This window comes from Saimiri boliviensis, chromosome 9 (assembly GCF_048565385.1).
Source record: "Saimiri boliviensis isolate mSaiBol1 chromosome 9, mSaiBol1.pri, whole genome shotgun sequence".
Taxonomy (NCBI): Eukaryota; Metazoa; Chordata; class Mammalia; order Primates; family Cebidae; genus Saimiri; species Saimiri boliviensis.
The window spans coordinates 54,433,034-54,450,316 of record NC_133457.1 but is presented as its reverse complement, the minus strand read 5'-3'; the positions used below and the strand labels follow the sequence as shown (position 1 = coordinate 54,450,316).

Here is a 17,283-nt window from a genome sequence, read left to right as displayed (position 1 = left end):
GATGGATAAGTCATAGAAATGTTAAATGACTTACCCATAGCAACACAGGTCATAGCTAGGGAGTCACAGAACCAGAACTTAACACATTTTTATTATACTTCAGTGGTGGAAACTTCAGAGTTTGATAGGAGAGTGGATGCAAGCACCCCAATGCTGGGATCTCAGAATTAGTGTGGCTCCCAAAATAAGAGATTGTGTCTTAATAATGAATCCAAATACTTCCAGAAAGAATGATCTGCCTACCTGCTTCACGTGGTCTTGAAATCCTGGTCTTTAGAAGATGTAAACACAAATAGAATTTAGCCCAGTAGATGTCCTGGATTAGGTCCAAAAAAGCAAACCCCATTATTTCTTCATCTTATGCCATCTTCTCTCCCTGCAGGGAAGTCCCAGCTCTTTCATCTAAACTTTTCTTTTAAAGTCAGTAAGCTTTTCTTATAAAGAATCAGTTAGTAAATAATTTAGGCTTATGGGCCATGTGGTTTTTGCACCAACTACTATAGTCAACTCTGCTTTTGTAGCAGGAAAGTAACCATAGGTAATATGCAAATCGGTGGGCCTGGCTGGGTTCCAATGGAACATTATCAGAAAAGGTAGCTGGCCCATGAGGGCAGTTCTGCAACCCTGAAAACCCTCCATGGGTATCCTGCTCCACATAACCCTGGGTTTGCACTTAGGACCCCTTTCAGTTTCACTCTGAGAATAGAATGATGCAGCATTTGCTTCCTCCACCAGTTCATTAATAGAGAGCTCAGTTGCCATTGAGCTGATGACACTCCCGGTGCCTTTCCCATGTTTATCGCCTTCCCCATTTTAATACATTTCCATTCATCATCCTCTCTTGTTTACTGTCGTGTAGCACTTTTCACTCCTGGTGTCAGCGCTTGTAGGCAAACCATGGGAGGAGCATCTACATCTGCTCTCAGCTGTCTTAATGATTAAGTGCTTATGGTTGCTCGCTCTTCATAATAACTATATAGGCTAGGACTGGCTGGTTTAGACCTTGGGAATTCTTACCTTTCAAATTTTAGGACCATTTTCTCATAGAGACTCTTTCAGACCTTGGCAATATCTTGTGCTCAATCGATTGGTTCGAATAACTGGACCAAAGCGTGCTGTTTATTCACTCATTTAGCATTGAGTTGTTGAACACCCAGGTGGTATGAGCACTGTGCTGCATGTTGGGGTGGGGAAGGAGAAATGAGGGAGACATGGTCTCTGCCCTCAACAGCTGCATCCTCTATCCTCCATCCTCTGTCTCCTACATACTTATAACCAGTCATAAGCAACCAATTAAAAAAAAAAAAGCAACTTTGTTTATGGCTCTTACTGATTTGCCTGAAATTGATTAATGATTTTGTGGGGAACTAGAACTAACATTCATTTTAATCAATGAACTTCTTCAAGAATGTTTGGACTATAAAGTGATTATAGAGTAATGTTTGGTCCTCACAATTCAAATACCAATGATGTATTAAAACAGTTTTTCAATAACAGCTATCCAGTCAGTGCCTCGCGTTTATCAACCAGTGCCTGATTTCAGCAGATTCTAGTAAAGCCAGAGGATTCAGGCAGCTGCTTGGATTTCATAGCAGTGGAATTTTATTCTTATTTGCAAGGTGACTTGGTGATTGTTATAGTTTTGGATCTCAGATCTCCACTGTGTCAAAATAGAAATGATCAAAGTTCTAGATGACATCCCTGCTGTAGTGAAAAAACAGTCTTCTTTCTTCTGAATCCCTGATTGGAGGTAGGGAGGATCTCCTGTTTAAACAGATCAAATAGTGGGTGGGCAGTTCCTCTGCAGGCAGTCTCTCCCAGGGCCTGATAGACATCCCTTCATTAGAGTGAGAATGGGTTTCTTTGTAGCTTTCAACTGTGTGTTTGAGCTGACCTGAGACCTGTGGTCCCTCACAACTGCTTCTGAATCATTTATGGCCATTTCTATGCCACCCACACTTCAGATGTGCCAATTACTTGCAGTCTCCTGAACTCCTGTAGGCCTTGTTTTTGCATGTTTAATTCTGTTCTCACTCTCCACATTCATCCATGTGGCTAATTTATTTCATCTTTTGTGACTCAACTCAGGTCACCCTTTCCCGGAGTCGCTCTGTATCTCCCCCCAAGTCTGGGCTGGATGGTCCCCTGCCGTGCCCCCACAATCCCCTCAACTGCTTTCTGCCGAGTCACTCAATCAACACTCCTGTTGATTTACTAGTCCACCCACAAGATGTTACGTCCCCAGAGGAAAGGGACCAGGTCTTTGTACCTACAGCCCATGTATAGCACCCAGACAGAGTAGTGTGTCATAAACGTACTGCCTGGCCAAATGAATGAATGAGTGATTAAATACACATCAGGTCATCTTTAACTTTGCAAAGTAGGCTTTTGTGTATTTTAAACAATGGAAATTTCCTATCACCGTACTATATTCTTTACATATATTTACATAAAATATGTTCTTTATGTATTTTAAACAATGGGAATTTCTTATCACTGTACTGTATCCTAGCTCAACTACCTGTTTCTTCTGTCATTTACTGAGGATATAGTTTGCAATTTCCCCACGTTTGTAAAGCATGTTGTGCCTAGAACTCATCACAGTACCCCAGATCTGCACAAGGGGTTGGGCGCCTCCCTCCTAGTGATCTAAGCTCTTCATTTTCACTAAATATTCCCATTTTTCTCTAGAATTAATTGTGCTGGCAAAGGCAGGCCTAGGCTCTAAGCTTCTGTTCATGCATACTTACAGATAACTCAGAATCTCTGCAGAGAAAAGATACACTCACGTAAAAAGGATTGGAGGCCAGACTACAAGTTCATATGTATATAAGAAGGTGCTGGGGTGAGGTACGATTCGGGATGACAGTGGTGTAGCCAGTCCACATCCCAGAGTGGCGAGAGAAGCCTTCCTAGAGAGGAGGCCTTGGGAAACATGGGCTTAAGCAATCTGGAGGGAGTAGAGGAGCCCTGGAAAGAGACATTTTAGACAGAGAAAACAGCTAAGCAAATGCCTGCTGGCCAAGGGTTTAAAGGAATGTGAGAGATTGGAATTGACTTCATTATGAAGGACTTGTAGATTTGTATTTAAGAGTTTTGCCTTTGTGTAATGTTAGTTTTGGGGAAGATCAGAGACCTTTTAATAAAAGAAGCGTGGCATTGGGTGGGGTTGATGGGGAGCCTCAGGAAAGATAGGAGGCTGCAAAAGTCCAGGCACAAATCCCATGTTCAATAAGTGCCCTTATAAGGCCACTCATGATGGGCCACAAGGTCATGCTTCTGAAAACCAGAAGCAACTCTCTGCACGTCAGAGGACTCAAGTGTGCAGATGACAGGGACCATAGAGGTCAGCACAGAAAGCACTGGAGAGAGTGACAGACAGGAGAATGAGGCTGACCCCGAGTCGGTAGGGAGGATGAGGATGCAGGGCTTGCTCTCCAGGGAGAAGGGACACGCCCACTCTGAATGCTGGTGGGAAGTAGCTGGGGGATGCACATCCAGACATAGGGTGAGGTGAGGGCAAAAGCAGGCGTGGAGGGCAATCCAGAATGGCCTCTACCTCTTCGGCAGAGTGGACACAAAGCCTTTTTGCCTGAGCACGTGGAGGAACTGAAGGGTAGTGATGCAAAGCAGCCAGTTTGGGGAGTGGCTAGGGAGACCCTGAGTCAGAAGAGAAAACAGGACAACTCAACAGAAGCAAGACAGAGAGGCAGGCAGGGGGCACATGGGTGGTTGCCTGGTTTGCTTCTGCTGAGATCAGAGACTTGAGGGGTTTTGCAAAGCTGGATGTGCTCTGTTATTTCACCTCTGAACCCTGGGGGAGTAGGACTAGAGAATGACTATAAGCCTCCTTGCCAGTCCCTGAGCACTCAGCCATTTCCCCAGGCCTCTTTCTTCAGGGTGTGGCCACCTCATAGTCTAGATCTGACCCTGCCTTCCCTTGACCCAGTTCAGACTTCTTGTCCCCATCCAGAGGGATGGCCTGGGGCTGATGACAACTTCTAGCAGATCTGCAGGACCAAGAATGGATGGAGTCTGAGTACTCCAGGGTAGAGTGGGCTGGGGGTGTAGCCTTCAGGAGTGGGATGGTGACCCTTTCCCTTGCTTTCTTTCAGGAACACAATGAGTTCAACTCCTCCATGGCCAGGAGTCAGACCAACACAGCAAGGATTGATGGGCTGCGGCCTGGCATGGTGTATGTGGTACAGGTGCGCGCTCGCACTGTTGCTGGCTATGGCAAGTTCAGCGGCAAGATGTGCTTCCAGACTCTGACGGACGGTAAGGGTGGAAGAGGGCAGTGGCAGAATCCCAGGCAGGCAGTGTGGGAAAAGAATTAGCCCCAAAGATGCTGCACTAGCCAAAATGCCAATCTCTAACTGGATTCCAACAGAATTCCCTTCAAATGGTTTGCCTCCCAGTAGAGCCATGTAGATTTTTCTGAAGTCTGGCTCATTTCTCTCCCAACGTCTGATTGGCTTTGCTTTTGAAGTTCTCTTGCCATGTGTAATCTTGCATTTCAGCAATGAGACTCATACCTGTTTCATGGGGCCCATGTGCCCTCTTGCTTCTGTACCCAAGTCTAGATGCCTCTGCTTCGTCCTCATGCCCACTTCACTCCTCCATGCTTGTTGTCTGAAAGCTGAGCTCATGGCCCAGGTTCACGAGCCGAGGTCTTCAGGGAGGAAAGGGAAAGACAAAATGTTGGATGTGGCAGTCTCATGCACCTGGGATCTCAGAAATTTGAAGCAACTTCACATGTGATCCCCAGTATGTCCTGCTCAAATGTCTCCAGATAGTACAGCCGAGATGTCCTCAAGGCCAGAAAGTCTACCACCATAAATATACCTCTACTTTTGGGTTTTATTTGTTCTCTATAATAACTATCTGCCCCAGTCCTCTGAGACTACCCCTCTCAATAGTTCTGAAAAATCTGATTTCCCAGTAGCCTCAGCATTGTTCTTGAGTGTATCTATCTGACTGTGCCTACTACTCTCTCTCTTAACTAGCCATTTACAGTAGTTTATGTACTCACTTGTGTATCTGCCTACCTACCGATATATCTATATTGATTATTTGCTGATAAGCTGTTTCCTGATAGTATTCCAAATGTCAGTCTATTCCTGACTCCCCAAATTGAAAGCTTTCCATTTTTCCTTCGTTAATTAAATTATACATAAAACAGTCTGTCCTTATATAGCATTTTATTTTAGGCCAATGCTGTTAGATTGGGTGTTTGATAGGGCTTGAGATTTTATCATGATGCACATTGCATTTTTTTAAACAATTTTGAAATTAATTGGAGACATTTGAAATCAGGTAGTTTTTTTTAATACAAATCGGGATGTTGATGTTCTTGTGAAAAAACTTTAAGAGAAGCCAATGCTGATGGACACTCTGGAGTGAGGACCTTGCCTTAAGGCTGAGAGGCAGCTGTGTCCATATGGTACCCACCACTTCCCAGTGTTTCTAACCTGGATGCTTTAATGTGAACTGTGTGGCCCCTATTAAGATTGGCCCCTATTAAGATTGCAACCTATTTTGAGTTTATTTGAGGTGAACTTTCTGCCATATTTTGAGGATGGTGAAATGGGGTAGAGAGGTGAGCCAGTTCATTCAAATTAACAATGCTGGTGGAATGGAAGGAACACAGACTGTCTTCTTTTTCCTTAAGGAGTCTGTCCCCCTCTTTGCACCTCACTTATTGTCTAGATTTATAGGCCCTCTGACATCAGCAGCAACACAGGATTAAAAGCCCAAAACTCAAAATGCTCTGAGTGCTGGTCTCTTGGCAATTCTACTAGACAAATCAAGAAGTAAAAAATTTCTCCCAAGAAGGCTATTTCTTTTACATTTGGCAGTTAAGTTTTGCAAACTCAAGAGGGGCTGGATATAAGAGAGTTCTGGTAAGTGGCCAAATTTGGGAGTATTTATCTTAACGACTGAGGTTCACACATGGGTAGTAATTATGTTCGGTGGGGCAGCAGGCCTGTCTGCAGAATGAAGGTAGTCAGAAGGCTGATTGATGATAGGCTCCTTGCGGCAGGGAGGGCCTGTGGAACCCCACCCAGAGTCAATAGCCACAATCTGGGCTGGTGACCTCCACACAGGGCAGACGCACTATGGTCCTGGGCTGCTCTTAGCCACACTGTTCTGATCTTTGACTTAGCTGCCTAATTTTTAAAAAATCGTTCAAGTTTCATATTATATTATGAAGTTTTTAATTTATAAAGACATTGTTAAGAATGCTTCATTGTGGTTCCCTGTATATTTTTTTATTGCCAAATTTATGTTTTAAACACATGTATTACAGAAAGCTCTCAGCTGAGGGCAACTGAAAATTTACCTTCAGTCTTTAAAACTCTAGAGAGTGGGAGGCATCAAAAACCAACCTCCTTGTTCTTAGAAATCTTTCTTCACCCACATGGTTGAAGGATAGTTCAACTATCAAAGAGCAGATAGCCTGCTCTTCACTCAGAGGTTCTGATTCAGTAGATCTGAAGAGGGGTCAGAAATAGTCATGTTTAACAGTCAGGCTTAGGTAATTCTGATAGCTCATGGGGAACCTCATTTAAGAAGTATTGCTGGCCAGGCGTGGTGGCTTATGCCTGTAATCCCAGCACTTTGGGAGGCTGAGGCAGGTAGATCACTTGAGGTCAGGAGTTCAAGACCAGCCTGGCGAACATGGTGAAACCTCATCACTACTAAAAATATAAAAATTACCTGGGTGGGGTGGCACATGCCTGTAATCCCAGCTACTCAGAAGGCTGAGGCAGGTGAATCACCTGAACCCGAGAGGTGGAGGTTGGAGTGAGCTGAGATTATGCCACTGCACTCCAGCCTGGGCAATAGAGCAAGACTGTCAAAAAAAAAAAAATAGGTATTGTCATTAAGGTTGCTAGATAAAATATAAGATGAACAGTTAAATTTGAATTTCAGACAAACAAAAAGAATGTCTTAGTATAAGTACCTCCCATGGAATTTTTGAGGCGTATGTATACTAAAACCTAATTCATTATTTACCAGAAATTCAAGTGTGATTGGCAGTCCCGCATTTGTATTTGCTGTAGCTGGCAACCCTAACTATAATTCAACATAAATAGTTTGACTTTCATATGCCTAGGTCTTTAATGTTAGATAATAGTTCTTTAACACCAGTGAAAGCATAACCAGGACAATAATAATACTAACCAGCTGGGCCAAATGATTTGTATAGATTAAAGAAAAGAGATTTCGTATTTAGGACACCCATGATAGGGCAGACATGGTGAAATATCCTTCATGTGATTTTATTTTTTCAACAGATAAGTCTGAGAGTCAGAAAGACTAAATCATGTGTCCAATATCACAAAGCTTACACATGGCAACACCAGGGTTTAGATGAGCTCCGTCTGCCTCTGTGACCCATAGGCTTCCCATTCCATGGCATAATTCAGCATGGTTCTAACATTTGGCAGAAGCCTTGATCATTTTCTTCTTGAGTAGGAACTTAAGAATGCTGGGCCATTCATTTCTCAGGTGTTTCTTCATCCTCCGCAGTGCCTGGGGTGGTGCTGGCTGACTGCGGATACTCTAAATTTCTGCTCAATGAATCTGTTGACTGTGTGGCATTTCACAGCTTCATGCTTTAGAAGATATTTCAGCAGTGGTTTTCATTTAGATAAGTCCCTTTCATTTGATTATCCTTAACATGGCTGGCAGTCCTTTGAGAGACCTTCCAATTGAGGGGATATAGACTGGGAGTCATCTCTGCTTCAGAAACAAACGTCATCAGCTTAGTTCCGAGATTCTGTCATGGCTCTTTTGTTTTCATTGTTCTTTGTTTCGGGTTGTTTTTGTTTATTTATAACTTCAAAATTACTCTTTGTTTTGGTTGGACTCACAGCTCTGACACATAGAAACCATCCTGTACGTGTGTGTGACTGTGTGTGTGTGTGTGTGTGTGTGTGTGTGTGTGTATTTAGATTATGTCTTTGGTATCATGCACTGAGCATCAGCTGTATGCAAAGGGCATATGGGGAGGATTCTAATGCCTCTTTCTCACCTAGATGATTACAAGTCAGAGCTGAGGGAGCAGCTGCCCCTGATTGCTGGCTCAGCAGCAGCCGGGGTCGTGTTCGTTGTGTCCTTGGTGGCCATCTCCATCGTCTGCAGCAGGTAGGTCCTCCACTCTTGCTGGCTCTCCTTGGACTCAGGAGGCCCCTCTCCATTGCCCCTTTCCAGGCTGTGTGGATCAAATAGGGTCTGACCATTCATGACCACAATCATCACTCCATCTCAATCCAAGAGCAGCCTAGAATTCTTTAGATATTTATTCAGCTGGGAAAAAATTCATATGAGAGCTGGGCAAGGCTATGAGTAAACAGCATCCATCCTCAAACCTCATTTTAGCCAAGACTTTTAGCCGCCCTTACACACAATGGCTTTTCAGAGTGACAGTTACAAAATTGCATTTGACCCACTGGAGCATCAAGCCTTTGCACAACCCATCCTCCAGTTAGAGAGCTCAGGCTCTTGGCAGCCAGCAAGAGAGAGGCAGGCTGGCAGGAGAGAAGATGAGGAGGAAAGGGAAACTCTGAGTCTGCAGAAGAGCTGGCCCCGAAAGCCTGGTGATATTTTAATACTGCTGCTACTGCCTTCAGTGGTTAGCCCAGATTCTGCCATGCAAAGCCCTGTAGCTGGATGCCTCCCAAGTAGTTCTGCAATGTAGCGTAAGTGCTGATGGACATCCTCTTCACCTCTGCCCTCATCAGCTCTGCCTTCTGAATGGGGTCCCACAGCCCAGAAGCCAGGCTTCTGTAAGCCGTTGACTTAAAAGCAGACCCATCTGCCCACAGGAGTGAGTGGTAGTCAACCAGAGCTCTAACTGCAGCAGGAAGGCCGAAGTGAGAGTTGCCCAGTTCCCAATCCTGGGAGATGTCCCGGATGAGCCCCCATCTGGACTGGGGCCTAGATGGAGGTGCCTGGAACAGAGTGGTGGATATGCCTTATAGCTGAGAGAGCCCCTCTTTGTATCTGCAGGAAACGGGCTTACAGCAAAGAGGCTGTGTACAGCGATAAGCTCCAGCATTACAGCACAGGCCGAGGTAAGTAGAAAGCAGACACCCACTGTCTGACCCCGTGGGCCGCTGAATCAAGCGGGCTAGGGCTCAGAGCTCTCTTTATAGCCAGACTGGCTAGTCCCAGGGGCAAGTTCCCTCCCAGCCCCCAGTGCCTTGGCCACCTTTCTGCAGGTCCCCAGGGGCAACAAGGCTGCCCTCCCATCTGCTGTCTACCTATTGTGGGGTCTCATTGGATGCCTGGTGGGTAGATTATTGTCTGCATTGATAAGCCCACATAAGAATGTAGAAAAAAGATTTAGTTTAGCAATTCAATGAATCCTGAAATCAGACTCAGTGGGAAAAGATGGAGGGTTCTCTATTAACATCTTCTGCCTTATCTTATCCAATGGAGAGGCTGGGGACTGTGTTAACCAAATTCACAGATAAGCCATAGAACATGAATGTAGGGAATTAAAAAGATACCAGAGCCCAAGAGGCCAAAGTGCTGGGATATCTCCCAAGTGCGTTCCTTGAAGCAGTACCTTTAAAAGTTTTTCTCACTCCTAATCCTCCTCCCCTCTCATTTACAAACCTATATTTGTAAATTTTTTATAACTAAAATTTGTTTTCACCAATGTGCAACATAAGGTCCTCTGTCAGACTTGTTTTCTCATCTGTACAGTCACAACATTGCAGCATCTGAGAAAGGTCCATGAGGTCAGTTGGGCCCTTTTCCTGCCTCCAGAGAGCAGAATTCTCAGATCCTTACAGCAGACACATTCTGTTTCTGAATAACTCCTTTTGAATTTGACGGATGCCCTCAGAAATCTGTCCGAGCGCTTTGTGCTATGCTCTGTCAAGGCTTCCTCTGTAAGCCTCATCTCACCTCAGTCCCCTTGTTGCCATGTAAGGCCGGTGCTTCCTGTTCTCTCAGCAGTAAGCATGGAAAACAGACCTCCCCGGTACCCCAGACACTAAGCCTGCCTCCGCAGCGGGGGTTCTTCTGGGAGCAAACATGGACTCCAAAGCCAAAGTTCTGATAGATCCGATTGCTTCTTCTCCAAAGTTGCCCAAGGTGCAGAAGTGATGCCTGGATGTCCCAGAAGCAGCTGTACCATGAAGGAGCTTGTGTTCTAATGTGGCCGGTGCTGACTCGGGCTGTACAAAGGGCACTTCGTAGATACGGCTTTCAATCTAAGATCAAGACCCTGCCAAGGGTTTGCAGAGGCCCAAGACCCTGGCAGCTGGGCTGCTGCCCAGCGCACTTATTGCTGAAGGGAGCTGTGAGTTCCGCATTGGCTTGGGCACTGCTGCTCTCCCACGATGGCCCAGGGCAGTACCCACCATCAGCAGCCCAAATGGGGGCCCCCTCTAAGGCCACAGGCACAGCTCCTACTACATTCAGAGTCCTGTTTGTTCCTCTTTCTTTCTCTCCCCAGGCCACTCTAGGCCTCCATTGTCACTGATTTTGGAGGGATCAACCCTACTGCATTATCTTTCCTTTCCTATGGCCTGACTCTGTGCATTGCTGCATAATCTACGAGATGCTTCTACTTATGTTGGCCTGTGCATCAGTTCTTCCAGGCAGGGCCTTACGTTCCTCAGCAGGAAAACGGGGACTTTCCTTGTACCTGTGATTCTCAAGTGATGGTGCACCCACCCCGGTGCCTCAGTGTTTCCTCAAGGGTGACCTTCGTCTCCCTGCTTCCCTGCCTCTGTGTCAGGATCCTGACATTGCCTCCCTGACCCTTGCCCAGGGCTGACTTCTTTTCGCCATGAGCCACTGTAAGGTTCATTTCAGATTGGGCACCCTGTAAACGCTGGGGATGAAATGTTTAGAGATGGTCATGCAGCCTGAAAGCGGAGCCAGGACCATAAGGATGCAAAATTAGGTTCAAAAGGAGGACTCTCACTTCAAAGTCTAGAGATACCCAAAGATGCATTAGGATGCCTTAGGTGGGAGCTCCCTTTCTAAAATGGTGCAAGCTAAGTCTTGGCTTCACCCCCTGGGTGGGGTACAGAGGGTCTCTGAACATCAAGCAGGGTGGAACTTTGTGCCTTTTCAACTGCTGCAGCCTGAGATCTGGCTGTTCTGCTCTCAAGGAGTATCTATGCCAGGCCATCACATGGTGCCCGTGTGCACAAAGGTATGCTTCCAAAATGCTCACAGCCACCTTTGGGGGGACTCTGTCACCTTTCAGGCCAAAAGAGGAAGGTTTTACTGGGTTCCTGAGATCCATAGAAAAACCAATCCTCAGTCTGCAGTAATAGTGGCCTTGCTGGAACAAGAGAGGACAGACAAAGGAACATTGCTGACCAGCTGCAGAGTCGCCATTCCCGGGACTCAGGATGGATGCAGGGATTTTTGTGGGTCTAGTTTCACTACCCTGGCTTCCTTAGATCTCTGTCCTCTTTTTAATTCAGTTTGCCTTTTATAAATCTTGTCCTTTCCCTCAATTCATAACTATTCTCTTCTGATCCCATCTTGGACACCTGAGTCTTCTTTCCATACAAGTTGTCTGAACTCAGCCTCACGCATTGAATTGCATTTGTGCATTTATTCCTGTGAACGTCCATCTCCCTGACTAAAGTTGAAGAATCATGGTCAAAGGAGTGTAGAGCTGGCGGGTGGCTCAGCACACATATAAGAGAAGGGGAAACTGAAGGCTCTGATGGAGGGAGGGCCTGGTCAAAAAGGGGGTAGGGGTAGAAGTAATGGGTTAGGGTACTCCCTGCATTGGGAGTTTTATTTTGGTAGCTCTCTTAAACTTACTGAACCTTCACAACCACTCTAAGAGAAAGGAATTAATCTAGGAAGATTAAGTGACTTATCTAGGGCACATGGCTAAGTAACAGAGGCAGACTGTACACCCTCTAAGCCTGGCTGCAGAACCCATGCTCTTTCCACGCCTGATGATGAGGAGCAGCTCCAGGACTAATCCCAGGTGTCCAAGTTGGTGTTTTGTGGGTCCCCGCTCTGAATCCCGCTGCAGGAGGCAGAAAGATTGATAATGTCTGATCTGAATGTGTGCATGTGACTACACCTGGACCACCCACATGCATGAACTTCTGGGGGATGCAGACAGCAATTTGGAGCTCTGAGATCTTCCTAACTGAGGAGTAACCAGCAGCTCCCCAGCTTGTTCATTCTGCGTGAGAGAGCCCTTGCCTCTCTTCCCTGCAGGCAGGGTGCAGGATACTAGAGAGAGGCTGGCGGCCCCTCTTCTCCCAGACCTTCCTTTCAAACTGATGCAAAAGCTGAAGAATAAATGAGAGAAATGTTTGCAAACAGAAAACCTTCTCTAGCTAGTTGAGACATGGCAGATCTGGTAAAGTTGAGAACATAATGTGGCTTCTAGGGCACTGGTTTATGTTCCCCTTCAGAGCCTGGAGCACAGTGAACAGGAATGTAAAGAGAATTTGGATTGGGGTGGAAAGAGACTAGCTGGAAGGCAGGCTGGAAGAGAAGACGTGCTGGGTGTGGTGCTGGATGCTCTTCATCTGAGCCTATCATGCACGGGGGATGTGGCTTTCCGAGTCCTGGAAGAGGTAGAGAGACAGTTTGTTCTCATGGTTTTTGCGGGCCAGTTCTCAGTAGGTGCTGGCTGACTAACAATTGCCAGGATGAGATGATTTAGATAGTCCAGGTGGCCACCTGGATGATCTAGGTGAGCAAGTCTACGTTTGGGAATTTATCTTGAAAAAAGTTCCAGTTGATCCTACATTTGGGAAATGCTAAAAGGTATTTCCAGGGCCTGAGGTTACCACATACTTTATAGAGGTTGACACCTCCCTGATTTCTTGATTTCTGAGTTGGGTGGAATGTGTGGGGGTAAGGAGAGGGGAAGATGAAAGCTTGTTAAGGGCCAAGGGTCAAGGGCTTTCAGAAAGTGGCCCCGACAGACTCACGTCTCCGTGTTGGCAACTGCAGATAACATTACAGCACGACTGTTGGTAAACTTTGGGAAAAGCACAAACAAACGGGGTATATGCCCAAAGACTTTAGATTGGCAAACACCCTAATTTTCACGTAGGGTAAGGGGTAGAGCACAGAGATTACAGAACAGGAGTCTGAACTTAAGCAGGTGGGTTCTGGGCATTTAAACGTGAATTCAGTGATCTTTGGGAAGCCCCAAAGATTCATTAAGAAAAATAATAGGAGGGCCTCATCTAATTTACCAGGGTTATACCTTTAGTAAATTTCAGAGGAATTGCAGATGGAGTGAATTTTTATTTTGGTTAAAATATTTTATAATCTCCTAAGGGAAAACATTTTTAAGTGGATACAGAGCTTATCTTCCTACCAAAAGAAAGTAGCCAGGAAGGAAGTCCCTGGTGTTATTTTAGTCCTTGTCCTCTTCCATCTCTTGTTTGTTTGATTGTTTTTTTAAATTCATGACTCAGGTGCAGGCATAGGGAAGCTTATTGAGTGTGTAGGTAACAGTTGGAGAGCATAACTAACACCACAGAAGATGAATCAAAATTCAGAACTATCCAACAGCTTTGAATGCTAATTTGAAATCTGCAAGACGAAATGTTAGCAGGATAAATCTGGAATCTAGTGTTTAGGTTAAAACAAAAATAAAGCAGCAGCACAAATAGGAGACCTAACTTGCTGTTTATTTGTGTGAAAAGACTGATTTAGTTGACCACATTCTTAGTGTCAGTGATATATAGCTGATAAAAATTCAGGCAGTGTTATTGATACAGTATAATACTACTAAGAACTACCAGTATTGCATAGTTACTGTGTTAAACACTTTGCATATTTTAACTAGTTTCATTCTCCTAACGGCCCCATAAGGTATATTTTGCATATGAAGAAACAAAGCCTCAGAGGGAACAAGTAACCTGTTCAGAGTCTTGGAATTAGTGATTTGCAGAACAAGGTTTAAAACTCAGATCTGTCTGACTCTGTGGTCTCCATTAGGGTTCAGATCAGAAAAGGTGATACGTAAACAGTATCTTCTGTGTGGTGACAGCACATCTAGAGTGATGTTAGTTCTAGCATCCCACTGTCTGCAAAGTACCTGTCCAGAAGAGAGCAGCTTGCTTGTGGAGCAGTGGCAAGTCCTGATCCTGATCTGCTACCGAAGAGACTTGGAAATGTGTCTGTTCAGTGCTGCAGACGCCCAGACAGGGACCTGGAAGTCATTATCCGGCATAATGCCGTTATGGTAAAAAAAAAAAAAAAAGAAAAAAAATGTGTTGTTGGCTTCATGAGATTAAATGGCACCATCAGGTGAAATATCAAAGTAGCCTAGATTTTTTCATGTAAGTGCACTGCTTCTTCACTAGAGCTGTCCAGCAAAGAGACAGTCTGTCTTAACAGGGAGGTGTGAGCTCTCTGTTCCTATTCAAGCAGAGATTAGGTAGCTGTCAGTAAAGGACGCTGGAGAGAAGATTTCTGCTTTAGACGAGCCCCAAGATTCCACACCCAGTTTCTGGATTCTGGGTGGTGACTGTATTTCAGAACGGCACGGGACACAGCATTCATCCCAGAGGAAATCACCTCAGGCACTGAAGTGCAGGTCAGGTGTGTCCCTGGAGGAGGGAGACAGACTGTGGCAATTTTGGCTCCCTCTTCTGGAGGGTGACGAGAGCATTAGTCACTGAGAAGAGTAAATGATGACTTATTGGGAGAGGAGGAAACGCTCCTTGGTACAAAAGGTGGCTGAGTTTACAGTGGGCGCTTATTAAATGTCAAATAAATTTAATGAGCTAAATTCACCCATGTGTCTGCTGCTGGCTCTAAGCCAGAGACTCGAGAAACCATGTTAACTCTTCTGGTCCTGAGATGATCAGCTCTTGTCCTTGGCCTCCCCGCAGCTCCTCAGTGACCCAGAATCAGTGGGCCTTGCTGGGAAGGACCTGCCTGTCCTGGCCATTGACAGCCACAAAGCAGGGAGATGTTAAGCTTTTTCTGAAATACTTTCCTCAAGAGGAAGCAGCTGTGGTCTACTTTCCTTCTTTAGAAGATAGATGTTCGGCAATAAGTGGTTTTTGGAGCAAATCTTGAAAACGTGGTAAAACCCCCAAACACAAAGTGTCAGGAAAGCACTCCTCCCACTTTTCCTGCCTGCCTTGTCTGCCCTGAGGGTCCTCGCCTGGATTCTTCCTCAAGCACCAGCTGGGCACCCATGACCCCTGCTCTCATGGAAAAAGATAACCACCCATTATCCTGGTCTTGGCCCTCAGAAGTAGGTGGGGCAAACCATTTCCAGTGCTCTTCAGCCTTCACTAGTAGGTTTACTCCAAGAAACTGCCCAGTCTTCAGCCTTTCAGCCACCAGCAGTGTGCCTCCCAAACCCACAACTCTGGTTCCACTCTTCTGACTTGGTTTCAAGTCTGAGTTTTCTGACCAGCTTCTAAGCACCTGCACGTTTCATTTGTACGTCCAAAGTCTAAAACCGCGTGTGCCAACTCTCTTTACAATACGATTTCCTTCTCAAAGTCCTTTACCTGGTTTACGGTGCCATGTGATTCTAGAAATCTTGGCATTGACTTGGATTCATCTTGTCCTTCCCTAATTCCCTATGTCTGATTGCTCATCAACTGCAACCACTTCTTCCTTTGACATTTGTCTCGCCTCTTCTGCTGTTCTTGTATCAGCACTCTGATTGAAAACTCTGTTATCTTACACCTGAATTAATAGGACGTAACAACCTCATAGCTATTTTTCCAGCCTCTAGCCCCTTCCCCATAATACTACATGCAAATGCTGCAGCCTGCCAGCAAAATGAGCCCCCCAATACCCCACTCTCAGTACATCCCTCCCCTGCTGATAGAGCCATTGTCATCTCTGTGTGTCCCATGACATCAATCCTAATGCCTCTCTTTGGTAACTTAGGCCTTACCATGCTTCTGGCCATCACTGAATCCCTCCACATTCAAGCTGGCGTCACTGTCCCCATGCACTGCCAGGCCTCTGCTAGCTGTGCCTCGCAACGCTCCAGGCGTCTCCCTTTCCAGTGCAATATGATGTGCATGTGTCCTTTCAGGCTCAAGCCGAGTTCTGATGTTTTCAGGATTCTGGCCCTGAAGACTGGCATCCATAGCCTCTGCCTTCTCTGGCCTCCGCAGCACTTGCTGTGGGCTCCTGACCCAACACTACCCTGCACTGTTCTCCAGTTATTTCATGTCTGGATTGCCTAAAGACCCTTGTGAACTTGATTTTGCTGGTAGCTTCCACAGTTCCTAGCACAGTGCTGGTTTGGAGTTCTAGTCGGTGTTGAGGGAAAGGGATGATCACCATACTGAGGCAGAAGATTGGGTGAAGTCCTTTTTATGTACAGATCTCTAAACACATAAAACTCTTGTGCTTAAATGTCTGGACGAAATTTGGGAAAGTCACAAAAATGACGATGTCTGCCTTGATTCTGGAATGAAGAACAAAGTGCCATGCTCCAAAACAAAATACTCTTCCCTGAGACCCTGGCACACAAAAATATGAATGGCTAAATACAACCTAATGCACTACCTCTGAAACCATACTGTGGAATTCTAGGCATCCTCCACCAGCTAGGAAGTGCCAGGTTTGTCCTGGCACCCTGGAGCCATGTGGGTATTCATGGTCTCCGCTAAGATGTCCATGGTATTGATTTTGTATTTTCTGAACACACAGGAGACCTGGATAGAAGCATTCACTCCTCTCCCTTCAGCTTTCAATCCCCAAATATCACCTACTCTTTACAATGGCCCTTTCCAGCCCTCTTCTGTTCTTCCCGGGGATCCTGGCACTTGTAAAGGGTCTCCATGACTTTTCGAGTACACTCTACATGTCTGAGACATCCCCAGAGCTTGTCCCAGCCTTTTCACCTTTGAGGGCATCCTGACCTACTGATGCGGGGTCTCTGACGATGGTCAGAGGTTTCTTCTGCTTCCAGAACTACTCCATTCTATGCAAGAAGGTTCTGGACAGTGGCTAAATCATTTCTCCCCAAACCTAATATATTTAAAGGCTTGGTTCATGTTTAAGATTCGATAATTCTCCTGAGACTATGGTTCTCTAAGGCTGTAGTTAATCCCAGCTATAGTGTAAGTGAATTTTGAGGTCAAAGAACATACATGTCTGCAAATTAGATCTTTCATTGAACTAAATAAATTAGAAGAACATAAAATTAAAGATTTTTCTCTCTTTTGAGGTACTAATAATCAGCAGTTTAAATCCATACATAACATTTTTGTCCCAAAGACATGTAACCTATGATGAAAATAATTGGAGACTATAAAATATAAATATGTT

At 45.4% G+C, this 17,283-nt stretch overlaps 1 protein-coding gene across 5 annotated transcripts in view; it reads left to right on the top strand.

The window, feature by feature from the left end:
* Positions 1-17,283, top strand: part of EPHB1 (EPH receptor B1) — a 623,986-nt gene that overhangs the window by 535,683 nt on the left and 71,020 nt on the right. For all 5 annotated transcript variants that reach the window (XM_074405896.1, XM_074405895.1, XM_074405894.1 and 2 more), the window contains 3 exons: positions 4,116-4,278; positions 8,046-8,154; positions 9,019-9,083. In XM_074405896.1, coding sequence (XP_074261997.1) covers positions 4,116-4,278; positions 8,046-8,154; positions 9,019-9,083 — 337 coding nt within the window. The remainder of the gene's footprint in view (positions 1-4,115; positions 4,279-8,045; positions 8,155-9,018; positions 9,084-17,283) is intronic.